We start from the raw sequence: 20005 nt of genomic DNA on the forward strand, positions 1-20005 counted from the left end.
TTTAACCCTTAAAATAACGGAACCGGAGCCGTTTTTATATTTAACCCCTTTACAGTCCCTGGAATCTGCTTTGCTGAGACCCAACCAAGCCCAAAGGGGAATACGATACCAAATGATGCCTTCAGAAAGACTTTTCTATGTATCAGAGCTCCACACACATGCAGCTGCATGCCATGCTGTTCTCAAAAACAAGTGCGCCATACCGGCGCGAAAATGAGGCTCTGACAATGATTAGGGAAAGTCCCTAAAGAATAAGGTGTCTAAAACAGTGCCTGCCGATATAATCTTATCAAAATACCCAGATTAAATGATTCCTCAAGGCTAAATATGTGTTAATAATGAATCGATTTAGCCCAGAAAAAGTCTACAGTCTTAATAAGCCCTTGTGAAGCCCTTATTTACTATCTTAATAAACATGGCTTACCGGATCCCATAGGGAAAATGACAGCTTCCAGCATTACATCGTCTTGTTAGAATGTGTCATACCTCAAGCAGTAAGAGACTGCACACTGTTCCCCCAACTGAAGTTAATTGCTCTCAACAGTCCTGTGTGGAACAGCCATGGATTTTAGTTACGGTGCTAAAATCATTTTCCTCATACAAACAGAAATCTTCATCTCTTTTCTGTTTCTGAGTAAATAGTACATACCAGCACTATTTTAAAATAACAAACTCTTGATTGAATAATAAAAACTACAGTTAAACACTAAAAAACTCTAAGCCATCTCCGTGGAGATGTTGCCTGTACAACGGCAAAGAGAATGACTGGGGTAGGCGGAGCCTAGGAGGGATCATGTGACCAGCTTTGCTGGGCTCTTTGCCATTTCCTGTTGGGGAAGAGAATATCCCACAAGTAAGGATGACGCCGTGGACCGGACACACCTATGTTGGAGAAAACAACATTATATACAATCCAGATCTTAGTGTGTTGCACTTTTACAAGAAAGAATCAGGCTCACCTGCATTTGATGCTAACGAAGCTTTCAGATGCACATTTCATATATATATGAATAACCGAGGCCTGGACTGGCCATAGGGTATACAGAGTAAATGCCGGTCGGCCGAGCTCTTATGTGGGTCTTGCTGCCATATACCAACCTCTCTTATTATGGTTAACAAGAGGAAAGCAGTTACCATCTACCTATTTTATACAGCAGAAAGTACATTCTCTGTCTGTCTGTTAAAGGGACACTCAGGTTAAATTACATTTTCATGATTCAGATACAGCATGTAATTTTAAACAACTTTCCAATTTACTTCCATTAAAAAAAATTGTGCACAGTCTTTTATATTTACACTTTTTGAGTCACCAGATCCTACTGAGCATGTGCAAGAATTCAGACTATACGTATATGCATTTGTGATTGGCTGATTGCTATCACATGGTAAAAGGGGAGTGGAAATATACATAACTTTGAAATTTGTTAAAAAAAAAATCTACTACTCATTTGAAGTTAAGACTAAGTGCTATTGCATTGTCTTGTTATCTTGCATTTATTGATTATGCAAATCTAATGTGTTGACTGGTCCTTTAAGCAAAGGTGAAGCAGGACAAGAGATCTGGTGTATTATAGCTACTTAGCTGACAACAGAGGTCTAACTCATATGGGCTCTGTAAGTAAGTCCTATGGCCCAACAATATGCAGAAGCACTAGTTGACCACTGCAGTATGTGCCATAGAACAGAGGAGTTGGCCACTATATAGTTCATAATAACCAAAGCTGACAAATCATTTAAATCATAAACAGCTACTACTTACCAGAGCTGTCATGCATGTGACACACTGGATCAATGACTTCCTGGTCCCCTTCAGAAGCAGTAAAAGACCATGGATCAGTATCTTCTCTCATGTTTCTTCTCTCCTTGTATGGTTGTTTATGCTCTTTAGACTTGAAGTCATCCATAGACTTTTGGTCAAATGACATTTCTTCACGTTTTCTAGAAATGTCAGGGTATTCATATTTATCTTCAGAACTTATTTTAAATGGATCATAAGAACTTTGCTTTTCCTGCATTGCAGCTGTCAAGGAAACAAAACATTTTATTTTTAATATATCTGTATTGGTTAATAAAAACAGTACCATTTTTAAAGCAGCTGTCCAGAATATTGAGGAGCCAGCCATTCATTATACAGAAAAAAAATACATCAAAAAGTCTGAACAAATAATGTTAACCCTAAAGCTTGCTGGCTTTGCAAAAACTCTGTAGAATTATAGAATGGTCTGCTTTTTTCTAAGCTATGTTCAGACTTTTTACAAGATTAGTCTTGAGAATAGCATGTAGATACATTTTTTAAAGTTTCATTAGCTGTTTAAATAGACAAAATAAGTTTTAGTGTCTATAAAACAATGGGAGCTGCCATTTTGTAACTTAGGTTACCTTCTCTGCTGTGGCTAACAGTTCTAAATCAGTCACTAGAGTGTGCAGCCAATAGATGTGTGGAATAGAACAGTGTCCTGCACTTCCATTTCTAAGAGAAACCGAAAAGCTCACAATTTCAAAATAGAATTACAGGAAAAGAGGACAAAATAAAGAAAGTGTATAGTCAGATATCCTGGTAATCCTAGGATTATCCGGGTAAAACTGACATTACCCAGCGGCTGTGGGAAAAAGCCTGATAAGATCATACAATCTGGCTTTACCCGGGTAATCCTGGAATTACCCGATATCTGAACACACATACATACATGTTGAAAAACCCAGTCGTCCGGGACGACTTTGAAATTCCTTGGGATGACTTAGGAAAATGGTCCTATGCTTTCTGTGTAAATGTGTGCGATAACTTTTTTTTTTTTTTTTTTAAAAAAAAGCTTTCTGTAAGCGAAAAAGTTCCCGCGCACAGTAAACAGTTATAGCCTGCGCGCAGGCTTTTGTAGAGAAAGGAGGCGGCAGGGGGAGTGGAGCAGCTATACTGCCGCTGTGCTTCCATGCATTCACTGCCACTGCCCGGAATGGATATATTTATCACACGCAGCATGTCAGTCAGCTATGATGGCAGCAGTCACAGCTGCATTTCTAAGGTTCAGATTTAGCACAGTGAAGTGGGGGGGAGTGTGAACGGTGTCACCTGATGTAAGAGGTGAGTGACGGTGTGTGGGGTGAATAACTCTCGATTACGGTGAGTTGCTTGGCAATAGAAGCTAACACCACGGAGTAACAGCCTGCCTTTATTCTGCTTACAACGTAAAGATGGCGGCTCCCATCACCCCAGCATTGCTACATGGGCCAGTTAAAGTTCTGTAGTGTTATCCTCTATTGTAGACAGCTACAAGTGGCCAAATGAGAGAGCTGTGCTTGTTAGCAATACCAAACAAGGTACTGATAACACGTGCAGCCCTGTCATTTTGCCGCTCATAGCTGTCAACAATAGAGGCTAACACCACTGAGTAACAGCCTACCCTGTTTCTGAACCCAAGTAAAGATGCCTGTTCCCGGCACCCCTAAATGTGCCAGCTAAAAAGGGACCACTAAGAAATTTCATGGGGCCACTAGCTCTTGGTCAACTTTATCCCAACGTCCTCAAAGGAATGTTGGCAGCACGCGCAGCCAAAAGAAATCACCTGGATGCAGCGAAGGCAAACTGAGCATAAAAAAAAACCTTGCAATAAGTAAAAAAAAAAATGCCCACACAAAGTATTAAGAAAATAAATAAAATACCCAATTAAATTATTAAACCCTTAAATCCGCCAACCACAACATCGCAAACTACCCAATAAATCTATTAACCCCTAATCCACCAACCCCCCCCCCACAACGCATTAAACCTAATTTACCTATTAACTCCTAAACTGCCAACCCCCACAACGCAAAAAAACAGAATTTATGCTTACCTGATAAATTACTTTCTCCAACGGTGTGTCCGGTCCACGGCATCATCCATAACTTGTGGGAATATTCTCCTCCCCAACAGGAAATGGCAAAGAGCACAGCAAAAGCTGTCCATATAGTCCCTCCCAGGCTCCGCCCACCCCAGTCATTCGACCGACGGACAGGAGAAAAAAAAGGAGAAACTATAGGGTGCCGTGGTGACTGTAGTTAAAGAAAGAAATTTATCAAACCTGATTAAAAAACCAGGGCGGGCCGTGGACCGGACACACCGTTGGAGAAAGTAATTTATCAGGTAAGCATAAATTCTGTTTTCTCCAACATTGGTGTGTCCGGTCCACGGCGTCATCCATAACTTGTGGGAACCAATACCAAAGCTTTAGGACACGGATGAAGGGAGGGAGCCAATCAGGTTACCTAAACAGAAGGCACCACGGCTTGCAAAACCTCTCTCCCAAAAATAGCCTCCGAAGAAGCAAAAGTATCAAATTTGTAGAATTTGGCAAAAGTGTGCAGAGAAGACCAAGTCGCTGCCTTACATATCTGATCAACAGAAGCCTCGTTCTTGAAGGCCCATGTGGAAGCCACAGCCCTAGTAGAGAGCTGTGATTCGTTCAGGAGGCTGCCGTCCGGCAGTCTCGTAAGCCAATCGGATGATGCTTTTCAGCCAAAAGGAAAGAGGTAGCAGTAGCTTTTTGACCTCTCCTCTTGCCAGAATAAACGACAAACAGAGCAGACGTTTGTCTGAAATCCTTTGTTGCTTCTAAATAGAACTTTAAAGCACGGACTACATCTAAATTGTGTAACAAACGTTCCTTCTTTGAAACTGGATTCGGGCACAAAGAAGGCACAACTATTTCCTGGTTAATATTCTTGTTGGAAACAACTTTTGGAAGAAAACCAGGTTTAGTACGCAAAACAACCTTATCTGAATGAAACACCAGATAGGGCGGAGTACACTGCAGAGCAGATAATTCAGAAACTCTTCTAGCAGAAGAAATAGCAACCAAAAACAGAACTTTCCAAGATAACTTGATATCTATGGAGTGTAAGGGTTCAAACGGAACTCCTTGAAGAACTGAAAGAACCAAGTTTAGACTCCAGGGAGGAGTCAAAGGTCTGTAAACAGGCTTGATCCTGACCAAAGCCTGAACAAAAACTTGAACATCTGGCACAGCTGCCAGTCGTTTGTGTAACAAGACAGATAAAGCAGAAATCTGTCCTTTTAGAGAACTCGCTGACAATCCCTTATCCAAACCTTCTTGGAGAAAGGAAAGGATCCTAGGAATTTCAATCTTACTCCATGAGAATCCCTTGGATTCACACCAACAGATATATCTTTTCCATATTTTATGGTAAATCTTTCTAGTCACAGGTTTTCTGGCTTGTACTAGAGTATCTATCACAGAATCCGAAAACCCACGCTTAGATAAAATCAAGCGTTCAATTTCCAAGCAGTCAGCTGGAGAGAAACTAGATTTGGATGTTCGAATGGACCTTGTACTAGAAGATCCTGTCTCAAAGGTAGCTTCCATGGTGGAGCCGATGACATTCACCAGGTCTGCATATCAAGTCCTGCGTGGCCACGCAGGAGCTATCAAAATCACAGAGGCCTTCTCCTGTTTGATCCTGGCTACCAGCCTGGGAATGAGAGGGAACGGTGGAAATGCATAAGCTAGGTTGAAGGCCCAAGGTGCCACTAATGTATCCACTAGAGTCGCCTTGGGATCCCTGGATCTGGACCCGTAGCAAGGACCCTTGAAGTTCTGACGAGACGCCATCAGATCCATGTCTGGAATGCCCCATAATTGGGTCAATTGGTCAAACACCTCCGGGTGGAGTTCCCACTCCCCCGGATGGAAGGTCTGACGACTCAGATAATCCGCCTCCCAGTTTTCCACTCCTGGGATGTGGATCGCAGATAGGTGGCAGGAGTGATCCTCCGCCCATTTGATGATTTTGGTCACCTCTCTCATCGCCAGGGAACTCCTTGTTCCCCCCTGATGATTGATGTAAGCAAAAGTCGTCATGTTGTCTGATTGGAATCTTATGAATCTGGCCTTTGCTAGTTGAGGCCAAGCCCTGAGAGTATTGAATATCGCTCTCAGTTCCAGAATGTTTATAGGGAGAAGAGACTCTTCCTGAGACCATAGACCCTGAGCTTTCAGGGAATCCCAGACCGCGCCCCAGCCTAATAGACTGGCGTTGGTCGTGACGATGACCCACTCTGGTCTGCGGAAGCTCATTCCCTGGGACAGGTGATCCTGGGTCAGCCACCAACGGAGTGAGTCTCTGGTCTTCTGATCTACTTGAATCACTGGAGACAAGTCTGTATAGTCCCCATTCCACTGTTTGAGCATGCACAGTTGTAATGGTCTTAGATGAATTCGCGCAAAAGGAACTATGTCCATTGCTTCAACCATCAACCCTACTACTTCCATGCACTGAGCTATGGAAGGCCGTAGAACAGAGTGAAGAACTTGACAAGCGTTTAGAAGCTTTGACTTTCTGACATCTGTCAGGAAAATCTTCATTTCTAAAGAATCTATTATTGTCCCCAAGAAAGGAACTCTTGTCGACAGAGACAGGGAACTTTTCTCTATGTTCACCTTCCACCCGTGAGATCTGAGAAAGGCCAGAACGATGTCTGTGTGAGCCTTTGCCTTTGAAAGAGACGACGCTTGTATTAGAATGTCGTCCAAGTAAGGTGCCACTGCAATGCCCCTTGGTCTTAGAACCGCTAGGAGGGACCCGAGCACCTTTGTGAAAATCCTTGGAGCAGTGGCTAGCCCGAATGGGAGAGCCACAAACTGGTAATGTTTGTCCAGAAAGGCGAACCTTAGGAACTGATGATGATCTTTGTGGATAGGAATATGTAGATACGCATCCTTTAGATCCACGGTAGTCATAAATTGACCCTCCTGGATTGTAGGTAAAATCGTTCGAATAGTTTCCATTTTGAACGATGGCACTCTGAGAAATTTGTTTAGAATCTTTAAATCCAGAATTGGTCTGAAGGTTCCCTCTTTTTTGGGAACTACAAACAGATTTGAGTAAAACCCCAGTCCTTGTTCCACAGTTGGAACTGGGTGCATCACTCCCATTTTTAACAGGTCCTCTACAAAATGTAAGAATGCCTGTCTCTTTATTTGGTTTGAAGATAAACGAGAGATGTGGAACCTTCCCCTTGGGGGTAGTTCCTTGAATTCTAGAAGATAACCCTGAGAGACTATTTCTAGTGCCCAGGGATCCTGAACATCTCTTGCCCAAGCCTGAGCAAAGAGAGAGAGTCTGCCCCCTACTAGATCCAGTCCCAGATCGGGGGCTACCCCTTCATGCTGTCTTGGTAGCAGCAGCAGGTTTCTTGGCCTGTTTACCCTTGTTCCAGCCTTGCATCGGTTTCCAAGCTGGTTTGGGAAGCATTACCCTCTTGTCTAGAGGCTGCCGAGTTGGAGGCCGGTCCGTTCCTGAAATTGCGAAAGGAACGAAAATTGGACTTATTCTTAGCCTTGAAAGGCCTATCTTGTGGGAGGGCATGGCCCTTACCCCCAGTGATGTCTGAAATAATCTCTTTCAATTCTGGCCCAAAGAGGGTCTTACCTTTGAAAGGGATATTAAGCAATTTTGTCTTGGAAGAAACATCCGCTGACCAAGACTTTAGCCAGAGCGCTCTGCGCGCCACAATTGCAAACCCTGAATTTTTCGCCGCTAATCTCGCTAACTTCAAAGCAGCATCTAAAATAAAGGAATTAGCTAACTTAAGTGCGTGAATTCTGTCCATAACCTCCTCATACGGAGTCTCTCTACTGAGCGATTTTTCTAGTTCTTCGAACCAGAACCACGCTGCTGTAGTGACAGGAATAATACACGAAATAGGTTGAAGGAGATAACCTTGCTGTACAAAAATCTTTTTAAGCAAACCCTCCAATTTTTTATCCATAGGATCTTTGAAAGCACAATTGTCCTCAATAGGAATGGTCGTGCGTTTGGCTAGTGTAGAAACCGCCCCTCGACCTTAGGGACTGTTTGCCATAAGTCCTTTCTGGGGTCGACCATAGGAAATAATTTCTTAAATATAGGAGGAGGGACAAAAGGTATGCCAGGCTTCTCCCACTCCTTATTCACTATGTCCACCACCCGCTTGGGTATTGGAAAAGCGTAGGGGTGCACCGGGACCTCTAGGAACTTGTCCATCTTGCACAATTTTTCTGGTATGACCAGGTTGTCACAATCATCCAGAGTAGATAGCACCTCCTTAAGCAGTGCGCGGAGATGCTCTAATTTAAATTTAAATGTCACAACATCAGGTTCTGCCTGCTGAGAAATTCTTCCTGAATCAGAAATTTCCCCATCTGACAAAACCTCCCTCATAGCCACTTCAGATTGGTGTGAGGGTATGACAGAGCAATTATCATCAGCGCCCTCCTGCTCTACAGTGTTTAAAACAGAGCAATCGCGCTTTCTCTGAAATGCAGGCATTTTGGATAAAATTTTTGCTATGGAGTTATCCATTACTGCCGTCAATTGTTGCATAGTAACAAGCATTGGCGCGCTAGAAGTACTAGGGGTCTCCTGCGTGGGCAAAACTGGTGTAGACACAGAAGGAGATGATGTAGAACTATGTCTACTCCCTTCATCTGATGAATCATCTTGGGCATCTTTACTATCTGTGGCAGTACTGTCCTTACTTTGTTTGGACGCTATGGCACAATTATCACACATATTTGCAGGGGGAGACACATTGGCTTCCATACATACAGAACATAGTCTATCTGAAGGCACAGACATGTTAAACAGGCTTAAACTTGTCAATAAAGTACAAAAAACGTTTTAAAACAAAACCGTTACTGTCTCTTTAAATTTTAAACAGGGCACACTTTATTACTGAATATGTGAAAAACTATGAAGGAATTATTTAATCTTAACCAAATTTTCACCACAGTGTCTTAAAGCATTCAAAGCATTGCACCCCAAATTTCAGGCTGTTAACCCATAAAATGTGGAAACCGGAGCCGTTTACAGTTTTAACCCCCTTACAGTCCCAGCCTTTGCTGCGACTTCACCAACCCCAAGGGAGTATACGATACCAAATGAAACCTTCTAGGAACCTTTTCAACTAATTCCAGACCCACACACATGCAGCTGCATGTACTGCTCTCAAAAGTAACTGCGCAGTAATGGCGCGAAAATGAGGCTCTGCCTACTAAAGAGAAGGCCCTTCCTGACTGGGAAGGTGTCTAAAGCAGTGCCTGACGTAAAAAAACGTTCCCCAAAGTTATAAAGTGTGAATTTCAACATCAAACTGTATAAAATGCCTAAATAAAGCAATCGATCTAGCCCATAAAAGTGTCTACCAGTTTTATAGCCCATATTAAGCCCTTTATTCTGTTTGAGACTAAGAAAATGGCTTACCGATCCCCATGAGGGGAAAAATTACAGCCTTCCAGCATTACACAGTCATGTTAGAAATATGGCTAGTCATACCTTAAGCAGAGAAGTCTGCCAACTGCTCCCCCCAACTGAAGTTATCTCATCTCAACAGTCCTGTGTGGGAACAGCAATCGATTTTAGTTACTGCTGCTAAAATCATACTCCTCTCACAAACAGAACTCTTCATCTTTTTCTGTTTCAGAGTAAATAGTACATACCAGCACTATTTTAAAATAAACTCTTGATAGTAGAATAAAAACTACAACTAAACACCACATACAAAACACCACATACTCTTCACCATCTCCGTGGAGATGCTACTTGTTCAGAGCGGCAAAGAGAATTACTGGGGGGGCGGAGCCTGGGAGGGACTATATGGACAGCTTTTGCTGTGCTCTTTGCCATTTCCTGTTGGGGAGAATATTATTCCCACAAGTTATGGATGACGCCGTGGACCGGACACACCAATGTTGTAGAAACTAATTTAATGACTAAGCACCCTAACCTAACACCCCCTAAATTAACCACATTAATTACATTTTTTTAAAAAACAAAACATACTACATTACAATTAAAAAAAATACATTACATTAATGTAACATTACAGCAAATAAAAAAGGCTAACATTACAAAAAATAATAAACACTATCCAAAATAAAAAAATTAAACCTAATCACTATAAAAATAAAAAGCCCCTCCCACAAATACACCCCCTAATCTAAGAATAAAATTACCAATAGCCAAAGTAATCAGCTTTTTTACATTAAAATAAACAAAGTCTCCCCTAAACAGTAAAACCACCCACATAAAAAAACACTAATAAACCTAAACTACCCATTGCCCCTAAAGGGGCATTTGTATGGGCATTGCCCTTAAAAAGGCATTCAGCTCTTTTGCATCTCTCTCTCAGAGAGGGAGACTTTTTCCACAACTGTCCATCTTAAGAAAAATCTGTGTTTCGTGTAAGTTTTTCAATAAAATGTCTAGTTATTGGTTATACCTTTTCCTCTCTTTCTGCTTGATTCTGTGTCAATAGTAATGCAAAATATGTGTTCCCTTATACGAGACCTTACTTCTCTTAGGGTTTTGCCAATATATTATAAATGACATGAGGTACACTCAATTAGATATACCACCCTTTTGTCCTACAATTCACACAGCTGTTAATGTTATAACTTACTCCAGTAGTAATGGATTTAAATGTGCTGCCCACTGCGGCATGTTTACATGCCTTACAATCCTTGAAACCACATTTATTGTAATCCCTTCACCTCTAACCAAGATGATTGCTTTCTTTCTTTGTTGGGTACAGAGGGGGAAACAATATTTCCCAAAGTTCTTCCTCTCCTATAAGTAAATCTCACATGTTTCTGTGGGTCTAATCTAAAACAATCTTCAGCAGCCAACATCGGTAGATGCTTTTTAATTGTTTCACATACGTCTTGATAATGGTTAGAGTACAGTGTGATAAATTGTATGTCTTTGTTATCCCTATTTTTGTTTTTAAATTTTTACTGTCTCTGGGATTAATTGCTCTCTTATCCCTAAGTAATGTATCCCTGTCCATCTGGGCCACAGAGAGCCGTGCATTTTTTATTACTCTATTATATCATCTCTCTCCAAGGTCTCTTCTCTGCTTCCTCATTGTATATTTTAGGGTCAGTGCAATTTCTCTTAATTCTGAGATATTGTCCCTTAGCAATTGCCTTAAAGGTGTATAAGGGATGATTGCTCTTGGCATGTATAACGAATTTTTGGAAATTAGTTTCTTACAAATCTTAGTTTCAACATTAGATTTTAATACATTGCCTACTAACGTAAGATCTAAATAACTGATATTAGTTGAGTGAACTTCATTAGTAAAAGATCACATTATCAATTGTTTTTATGTCATTCAAAAATTGATTTAGGGCTGGCATGTTTCCCTCCCACACAATAAGCATATCGTCAATGTATCTTTTATATAAGGATATGTTTTGTTTGAAAGGATTCCCATCTCCATAGATGTGGCACAGCCCCCACCAACCCATAAACAGGTTGGCATAGGAGGGGGCAAACTTGGCCCCCATTGCTGTGCCGCAACTCTGGAGATAGAAAATCCCTCATAACAAAAATAATTGTGTGTTAATAGGTATTCAATAATTTTAATAACATATTTCTGCAAATTGCTGCTTAGATTGCTTGTGTGAGAGAGGAAGAAACTTACTGCCTGCAACCACTTGTCATGTGGTATACAGCTGTAAAGCGATACCGCATCTCAAGTGACCCACTTGTGAGCAGTTGTCCATTTTTGTTCCGCCGATATCTGGATTAATTGTTTAGAATCTCTAAAATAGCTTGCTAATTCTAAAACCAAAGGCTGTAGAATTGAATCTACAAATTCGGACAGCGGTTCCAATAACGAACCAAACCCAGAGACAGTAGGGCGTCCTGTAATATCTTTAAGGCTTTTGTGTACTTTGGGAAATACATGAAATATTGGCGTTTGTGGATGAGTAACCTACAAGAAATCATGTGTCTGCCTGTCTATCAAGCTGTGATTTAAGCCTTCATCTAAAAGATGACAATTGTTGTTTAAATTAATTTAATGGATTTTTCGTTAATTTGACATAGGTATCAGTATTATTATTCTGTCTCAATCTCTTTATCATAATCTGTTCTATTAAGAACGGCTATACTTCCTCCTTTGACTTTCTTATCACTATTTTGAGATTTTTCTCTAGTTCTTTAATGGCTTTGTTCTCCTTGTATGTTAAAAATAAAGACAACCCGGGGGGCGGAGCCTACACTTGGAGCGGCAGGACGTGTCTCCGTGAAGCTCCTGCTTATATTTTGCTAAAATCTGCTTTCTGGCTGACTGCAGAGGAACATGCTATAGTATTACTTATCTATTTGGAAGTAGGAATTAATACTACACTTAACCAGCGTTTAGGAGCTGATAAACTGACAAGCCTGACCTATGCTCTCCAAGTAAGCAGCGCACAACTTTTTGTTGCTAGGCCATATCTGACTTATCGTCGAGAGGAGCGCAGCTGAGGATCCAGCACCGATCCCCCCCCAGGTTTCTGGGTTACAAAGTACACAGATACTTCTTGGCGCATCAAAAATTTATTCAAGATTGATATTTATTTCTGGGGAACCTCAGACAGTCTCCTTATTGAAGCACTCATCTTACCGCTGTCTTTTCCCAAAATGGCGGCACTGGATACATGGGAACATTACATGCAAGCTACTCTAGACAGCTTCCGCTGTGACTTGGTGTGCGATCTGCACAGACTATTGAAGCCAATGCTCCGGAGTACAGCACCGAGGGGAGACTCGAGTTACATAGTCCCTTGACGAGTTATATATGTGTGTGTGTATGTGTCTTTTTGTCCAATTTTAGTGTGTTACTTTCAATAAAAGTGTGGGCTTTTTTATTGGCTCTAATTATGCAAAAATAAATCTGAAAAAAATACATTTTCGGTATCAGTTTCGGTTTTCGGCCAAGTGCATCCCGGATTTTCGGATTCGGTTCCGGTCTAGAATTTCCATTTCGGTGCATCACTAATATATATATATGTGTGTGTGTGTGTGTGTGTATGTGTGTGTGCGTATATATATATATATATATATATATATATATATATATATATATATATATATATATATATATATATATATATATATTTGTGTGGTGTGTATATATATATATATATATGTAACAAACACTCGCCTTGCGCTCACACTACCCGTCTAATGCTTCCTCCTTCCTGGCTACGGCACACTGGAGCGTGGGAGACGTCACTCATAGACGTACTGCGCAGGGGATCCAAGCTGCAGCGCTCACTTCATCCAAAGAGCGCTGAAAAAGTGTATAGGATACAAAGAAAAGTCTGGATCCTCAAATGCAGATAAAACATAAATCCTTTATTTGATAATGCAGGTAAAAGCATAGAGTATCGGCAGATAACATAATTTATGCTTACCTGATAAATTCCTTTCTTCTGTTGTGCGATCAGTCCACGGGTCATCATTACTTCTGGGATATAACTCCTCCCCAACAGGAAATGCAAGAGGATTCACCCAGCAGAGCTGATATAGCTCCTCCCCTCTACGTCAGTCCCAGTCATTCGACCAAGAATCAACGAGAAAGGAGTAACCAAGGGTGAAGTGGTGACTGGAGCATAATTTAAAAGATATTTACCTGCCTTAAAAAACAGGGCGGGCCGTGGACTGATCGCACAACAGAAGAAAGGAATTTATCAGGTAAGCATAAATTATGTTTTCTTCTGTTATGTGCGATCAGTCCACGGGTCATCATTACTTCTGGGATACCAATACCAAAGCAAAAGTACACGGATGACGGGAGGGATAGGCAGGCTCATTATACAGAAGGAACCACTGCCTGAAGAACCTTTCTCCCAAAAATAGCCTCCGAAGAAGCAAAAGTGTCAAATTTGTAAAATTTGGAAAAAGTATGAAGCGAAGACCAAGTTGCAGCCTTGCAAATCTGTTCAACAGAGGCCTCATTCTTAAAGGCCCAAGTGGAAGCCACAGCTCTAGTGGAATGAGCTGTAATTCTTTCAGGAGGCTGCTGTCCAGCAGTCTCATAGGCTAAACGTATTATGCTACGAAGCCAAAAAGAGAGAGAGGTAGCAGAAGCTTTTTGACCTCTCCTCTGTCCAGAATAAACGACAAACAGGGAAGAAGTTTGGCGAAAATTTTTAGTTGCCTGCAAGTAGAACTTGAGGGCACGAACTACATCCAGATTGTGTAGAAGACGTTCCTTCTTTGAAGAAGGATTTGGACACAAGGATGGAACAACAATCTCTTGATTGATATTCCTGTTAGTAACTACCTTAGGTAAGAACCCAGGTTTAGTACGCAGAACTACCTTATCTGTGTGAAAAATCAGATAAGGAGAATCACAATGTAATGCTGATAACTCAGAGACTCTTCGAGCCGAGGAAATAGCCATTAAAAACAGAACTTTCCAAGATAAAAATTTTATATCAATGGAATGAAGGGGTTCAAATGGAACACCTTGTAAAACGTTAAGAACTAAGTTTAAACTCCATGGCGGAGCAACGGCTTTAAACACAGGCTTGATCCTAGCTAAAGCTTGACAAAAAGCCTGGACGTCTGGATTTTCTGACAGACGCCTGTGTAACAAGATGGACAGAGCTGAAATCTGTCCCTTTAATGAACTAGCCGATAAACCCTTTTCTAAACCTTCTTGTAGAAAAGACAATATCCTAGGGATCCTAACCTTACTCCAGGAGTAACGTTTGGATTCGCACCAGTATAGGTATTTGCGCCATATTTTATGGTAAATCTTTCTGGTAACAGGCTTCCTAGCCTGAATCAGGGTATCAATAACCGACTCAGAAAAACCACGCTTTGATAAAATCAAGCGTTCAATTTCCAAGCAGTCAGTTTCAGAGAAGTTAGATTTTGATGTTTGAATGGACCCTGTATCAGAAGGTCCTGTCTTAGAGGTAGAGACCAAGGTGGACAGGATGACATGTCCACTAGATCTGCATACCAAGTCCTGCGTGGCCATGCAGGCGCTATTAGAATCACAGATGCTCTCTCTTGTTTGATTTTCGCAATCAATCGAGGAAGCAGCGGGAAGGGTGGAAACACATAAGCCATCCCGAAGTTCCAAGGTGCTGTCAAAGCATCTATCAGAACCGCTCCCGGATCCCTGGATCTGGACCCGTAGTGAGGAAGTTTGGCGTTCTGGCGAGACGCCATGAGATCTATCTCTGGTTTGCCCCAACGTCGAAGTATTTGGGCAAAAATTTCCGGATGAAGTTCCCACTCTCCCGGATGAAAAGTCTGGCGACTCAAGAAATCCGCCTCCCAGTTCTCCACTCCCGGGATGTGGATTGCTGACAGATGGCAAGAGTGAGACTCTGCCCAGCGAATTATCTTTGATACTTCCATCATTGCTAGGGAGCTTCTTGTCCCTCCCTGATGGTTGATGTAAGCTACAGTCGTGATATTGTCCGACTGAACCCTGATGAACCCCTGAGTTGTTAATTGGGGCCAAGCTAGAAGGGCATTGAGAACTGCCCTCAATTCCAGAATGTTTATTGGGAGGAGACTCTCCTCCTGATTCCATAATCCCTGAGTCTTCAGAGAATTCCAGACAGCGCCCCAACCTAGCAGGCTGGCGTCTGTTGTTACGATTGTCCAGTCTGGCCTGCTGAATGGCATCCCCCTGGACAGGTGTGGTCGATAAAGCCACCATAGAAGAGAATTTCTGGTCTCTTGATTCAGATTCAGGGTAGGGGACAAATCTGAGTAATCCCCATTCCACTGACTTAGCATGCACAATTGCAGCGGTCTGAGGTGTAGGCGTGCAAAAGGTACTATGTCCATTGCCGCTACCATTAAGCCGATCACCTCCATGCATTGAGCCACTGACGGGTGTTGAATGGAATGAAGGACACGGCATGCATCCTGAAGCCTTGTTAACCTGTCTTCTGTCAGGTAAATCTTCATTTCTACAGAATCTATAAGAGTCCCCAAGAATGGAACTCTTGTGAGAGGAAAAAGAGAACTTTTCTTTTCGTTCACTTTCCATCCATGCGACCTTAGAAATGCCAGAACTAACTCTGTATGAGACTTGGCAGTTTGAAAGCTTGAAGCTTGTATTAGAATGTCGTCTAGGTACGGAGCTACCGAAATCCCTCGCGGTCTTAGTACCGCCAGAAGGGCACCCAGAACCTTTGTGAAGATTCTTGGGGCCGTAGCCAATCCGAATGGAAGAGCTACAAACTGGTAGTGCCTGTCTAGGAAGGCAAACCGTAGATACCGTTGATGATCTTTGTGAATCGGTATGTGAAGGTAAGCATCTTTTAAATCCACTGTGGTCATGTACTGACCCTTTTGGATCATAGGTAAGATTGTCCGAATAGTTTCCATTTTGAACGATGGAACTCTTAGGAATTTGTTTAGAATCTTTAAATCTAAGATTGGCCTGAAAGTTCCCTCTTTTTTGGGAACCACAAACAGGTTTGAGTAGAACCCTTGTCCTTGTTCCGACCGCGGAACTGGATGGATCACTCCCATTAATAACAGATCTTGTACACAGCGTAGAAACGCTTCTTTCTTTATCTGGTTTGTTGACAACCTTGACAGATGAAATCTCCCTTTTGGGGGAGATAATTTGAAGTCTAGAAGGTATCCCTGAGATATGATCTCCAGCGCCCAGGGATCCTGAACATCTCTTGCCCAGGCTTGAGCGAAGAGAGAAAGTCTGCCCCCCACTAGATCCGGTCCCGGATCGGGGGCTCTCGGTTCATGCTGTTTTTGGGGCAGCAGCAGGTTTCCTGGCCTGTTTGCCCTTATTCCAGGACTGGTTAGGTTTCCAGCCTTGCCTGTAACGAGCAACAGCTCCTTCCTGTTTTGGTGCAGTGGAGGTTGACGCTGCTCCAGTTTTGAAATTCCGAAAGGGACGAAAATTAGACTGTCTAGCCTTAGCTTTGGCTTTGTCTTGAGGTAGGGCGTGGCCCTTACCTCCTGTAATGTCAGCGATAATTTCTTTCAACCCGGGCCCAAATAAAGACTGCCCCTTGAAAGGTATATTAAGTAATTTGGACTTAGAAGTAACATCAGCTGACCAGGATTTTAGCCACAGTGCTCTACGTGCCTGTATGGCGAATCCAGAGTTCTTAGCCGTAAGTTTGGTTAAATGTACTACGGCCTCCGAAATGAATGAATTGGCTAGTTTAAGGACTCTAAGCCTGTCCATAATATCGTCTAGCGTAGATGAACTAAGGTTCTCTTCCAGAGACTCAATCCAAAATGCTGCCGCAGCCGTAATCGGCGCGATACATGCAAGGGGTTGTAATATAAAACCTTGTTGAACAAACATTTTCTTAAGGTAACCCTCTAATTTTTTATCCATTGGATCTGAAAAAGCACAGCTATCCTCCACCGGGATAGTGGTACGCTTAGCTAAAGTAGAAACTGCTCCCTCCACCTTAGGGACCGTTTGCCATAAGTCCCGAGTAGTGGCGTCTATTGGAAACATCTTTCTAAATATTGGAGGGGGTGAGAACGGCACACCGGGTCTATCCCACTCCTTAGTAACAATTTCAGTTAATCTCTTAGGTATAGGAAAAACGTCAGTACTCGCCGGTACCGCAAAGTATTTATCCAACCTACACAGTTTCTCTGGTATTGCAATGGTGTTACAATCATTGAGAGCTGCTAAGACCTCCCCTAGTAATGCACGGAGGTTCTCCAATTTAAATTTAAAATTTGAAATATCTGAATCCAATCTGTTTGGATCAGAACCGTCACCCACAGAATGAAGCTCTCCGTCCTCATGCTCTGCAAGCTGTGACGCAGTATCAGACATGGCCCTAGTATTGTCAGCGCACTCTGTTCTCACCCTAGAGTGATCACGCTTGCCTCTTAGTTCTGGTAATTTAGACAAAACTTCAGTCATAACAGTAGCCATATCATGTAATGTTATCTGTAATGGCCGCCCAGATGTATTAGGCGCCATAATATCACGCACCTCCCGGGCGGGAGATGCAGGTACTGCCGCGTGAGGCGAGTTAGTCGGCATAACTCTCCCCTCGCAGTTTGGTGAAATTTGTTCACATTGTACAGATTGACTTTTATTTAAAGTAGCATCAATACAGTTAGTACATAAATTTCTATTGGGCTCTACCTTGGCATAGGAACAAATGACACAGATATTTTCCTCTGAGTCAGACATGTTTAACACACTAGCAATAACTTGCAACCTGGTTATAATCTTTTTTAGCAAAAACGTACTGTGCCTCAAAGAGGTACTTAAACGATTAAATGACAGTTGAGATAATGAACTGAAAAAACAGTTAAAGCATCAAGTTTAAAATAACACAACTTTTAGCAAAGGTTTGTTCCCATTAGTAAATAACTAAATTTGACATAAAAAATTACAGAGTAACGTTTTTATTCACAGTCAATAAAAATTCTCACAGCTCTGCTGAGAGAATGTACCTCCCTTCAAAGAAGTTTGAAGACCCCTGAGATCTGTCAGTGAACCGGATCATGCAGGAAATATAATAGTAGCTGACTGGAATTTTTTTTTTTTTTTTGATGCGTAGCAAAAGAGCGCCAAAAACGGCCCCTCCCTCTCACACACAACAGTGAGGAGAAACGAAACTGTCACAATTTAAAGCAGACAATTGCCAAGTGGAAAATAATGCCCAAACATTTATTTACTCAGTACCTCAGCAATGTAAACGATTCTACATTCCAGCAAAAACGTTTAACATGACAATATTTATTAAAAGGATTAGTAACCTTTAACAGAGTAGTTCCGGTGAAAAACCATTCCCAGAATACTGAAGTGTATACATACATGTCATTATAATGGTATAGCAGGATTTTTTCATCAATTCCATTCAGAAAATAAAAACTGCTACATACCTCAATGCAGATTCATCTGCCCGCTGTCCCCTGATCTGAAGTCTTTACCTCCCTCAGATGGCCGAGAACAGCAATATGATCTTAACTACTCCGGTTAAAATCATAGTAGAAAACTCTGGTAGATTCTTCTTCAAACTCTGCCAGAGAAGTAATAACACGCTCCGGTGCTATTGTAAAATAACAAACTTTTGATTGAAGTCATAAAAACTAAGTATAATCACCATAGTCCTCTCACACATCCTATCTAGTCGTTGGGTGCAAGAGAATGACTGGGACTGACGTAGAGGGGAGGAGCTATATCAGCTCTGCTGGGTGAATCCTCTTGCATTTCCTGTTGGGGAGGAGTTATATCCCAGAAGTAATGATGACCCGTGGACTGATCGCACATAACAGAAGAAACAGTTATTTAAACCAAGACTGACATTTTAACATAGACAGCTGGGCAATCTGCAGCAGACATGTTTCGTGCCTACAGGCACTTGTTCACTGCTCACAGGTGTCCCAGCTCATTATCCTTAAATAGGTATTTCTTAAAGGTAGTACTTAATGTGGTAGTACTTAATAGGGATTCATATTTGAAAGAAGCCAGTAGACAATTAAGTGATAAGGAAGTATATGTAAAATTAAAAGAAAATCCAACTTTACAGTACAAAGAAATTTTGAAAGATATAGTAAAACACGCCAGATACAATAATGTCATTAATCAGGCTATTGAGGATATGTTAATCCCAGAGTATCCAGTGACACCTATATTTCACTACCTCCCTAAGACGCACAAAGACATGTTTAATCCCCCGGGGCGTCCCATAATTGCTGGTATAAATTCATTAAATGAATCTCTTTCGGAGCTCATAGATAGTTACTTGCAGCCATTGGTGAAAGAACTTCCAAGCTTTATACAAGACACCACCTCCTTACTGGTAAAATTGCAGAATATTAAATGGAAGTCATCTTATAGGTTTTTGGTGGTAGATGTAACCTCACTATATACAGCCATCAAACATGATAAAGGGCTAGATGCTATTGGATATTTTTTAGATACACATAGCAATTATGATGTGACCACCAAACAATTTATTCTGACATCAATTGAATACCTATTGACCCACAATTATTTTATGTTCGAGGGAGGTTTCTATCTCCAGAGGCGTGGAACCGCTATGGGGGCCTACACACTATATATATATATATATATAACAAAGAAAAGTCCGGATCCTCAAATGCAGATAAAACATAAATCCTTTATTTGATAATGCAGGTAAAAGCATAGAGTATCGGCAGATACAGTTATTTAAACCAAGACTGACATTTTAACATAGACAGCTGGCAA

The 20005-nt window shown here is 41.7% G+C and overlaps 1 protein-coding gene across 1 annotated transcript in view; it reads right to left on the reverse strand.

The window, feature by feature from the left end:
* MPHOSPH8 (M-phase phosphoprotein 8) overlaps window positions 1-20005 on the reverse strand; it is a 163874-nt gene that overhangs the window by 119109 nt on the left and 24760 nt on the right. Inside the window, exon 5 of the mRNA XM_053708533.1 lies at window positions 1760-2020. Within this exon, the coding sequence (XP_053564508.1) occupies window positions 1760-2020 (261 nt within the window). The remainder of the gene's footprint in view (window positions 1-1759; window positions 2021-20005) is intronic.

Source organism: Bombina bombina, chromosome 3 (genome assembly GCF_027579735.1).
Source record: "Bombina bombina isolate aBomBom1 chromosome 3, aBomBom1.pri, whole genome shotgun sequence".
Classification (NCBI taxonomy): Eukaryota; Metazoa; Chordata; class Amphibia; order Anura; family Bombinatoridae; genus Bombina; species Bombina bombina.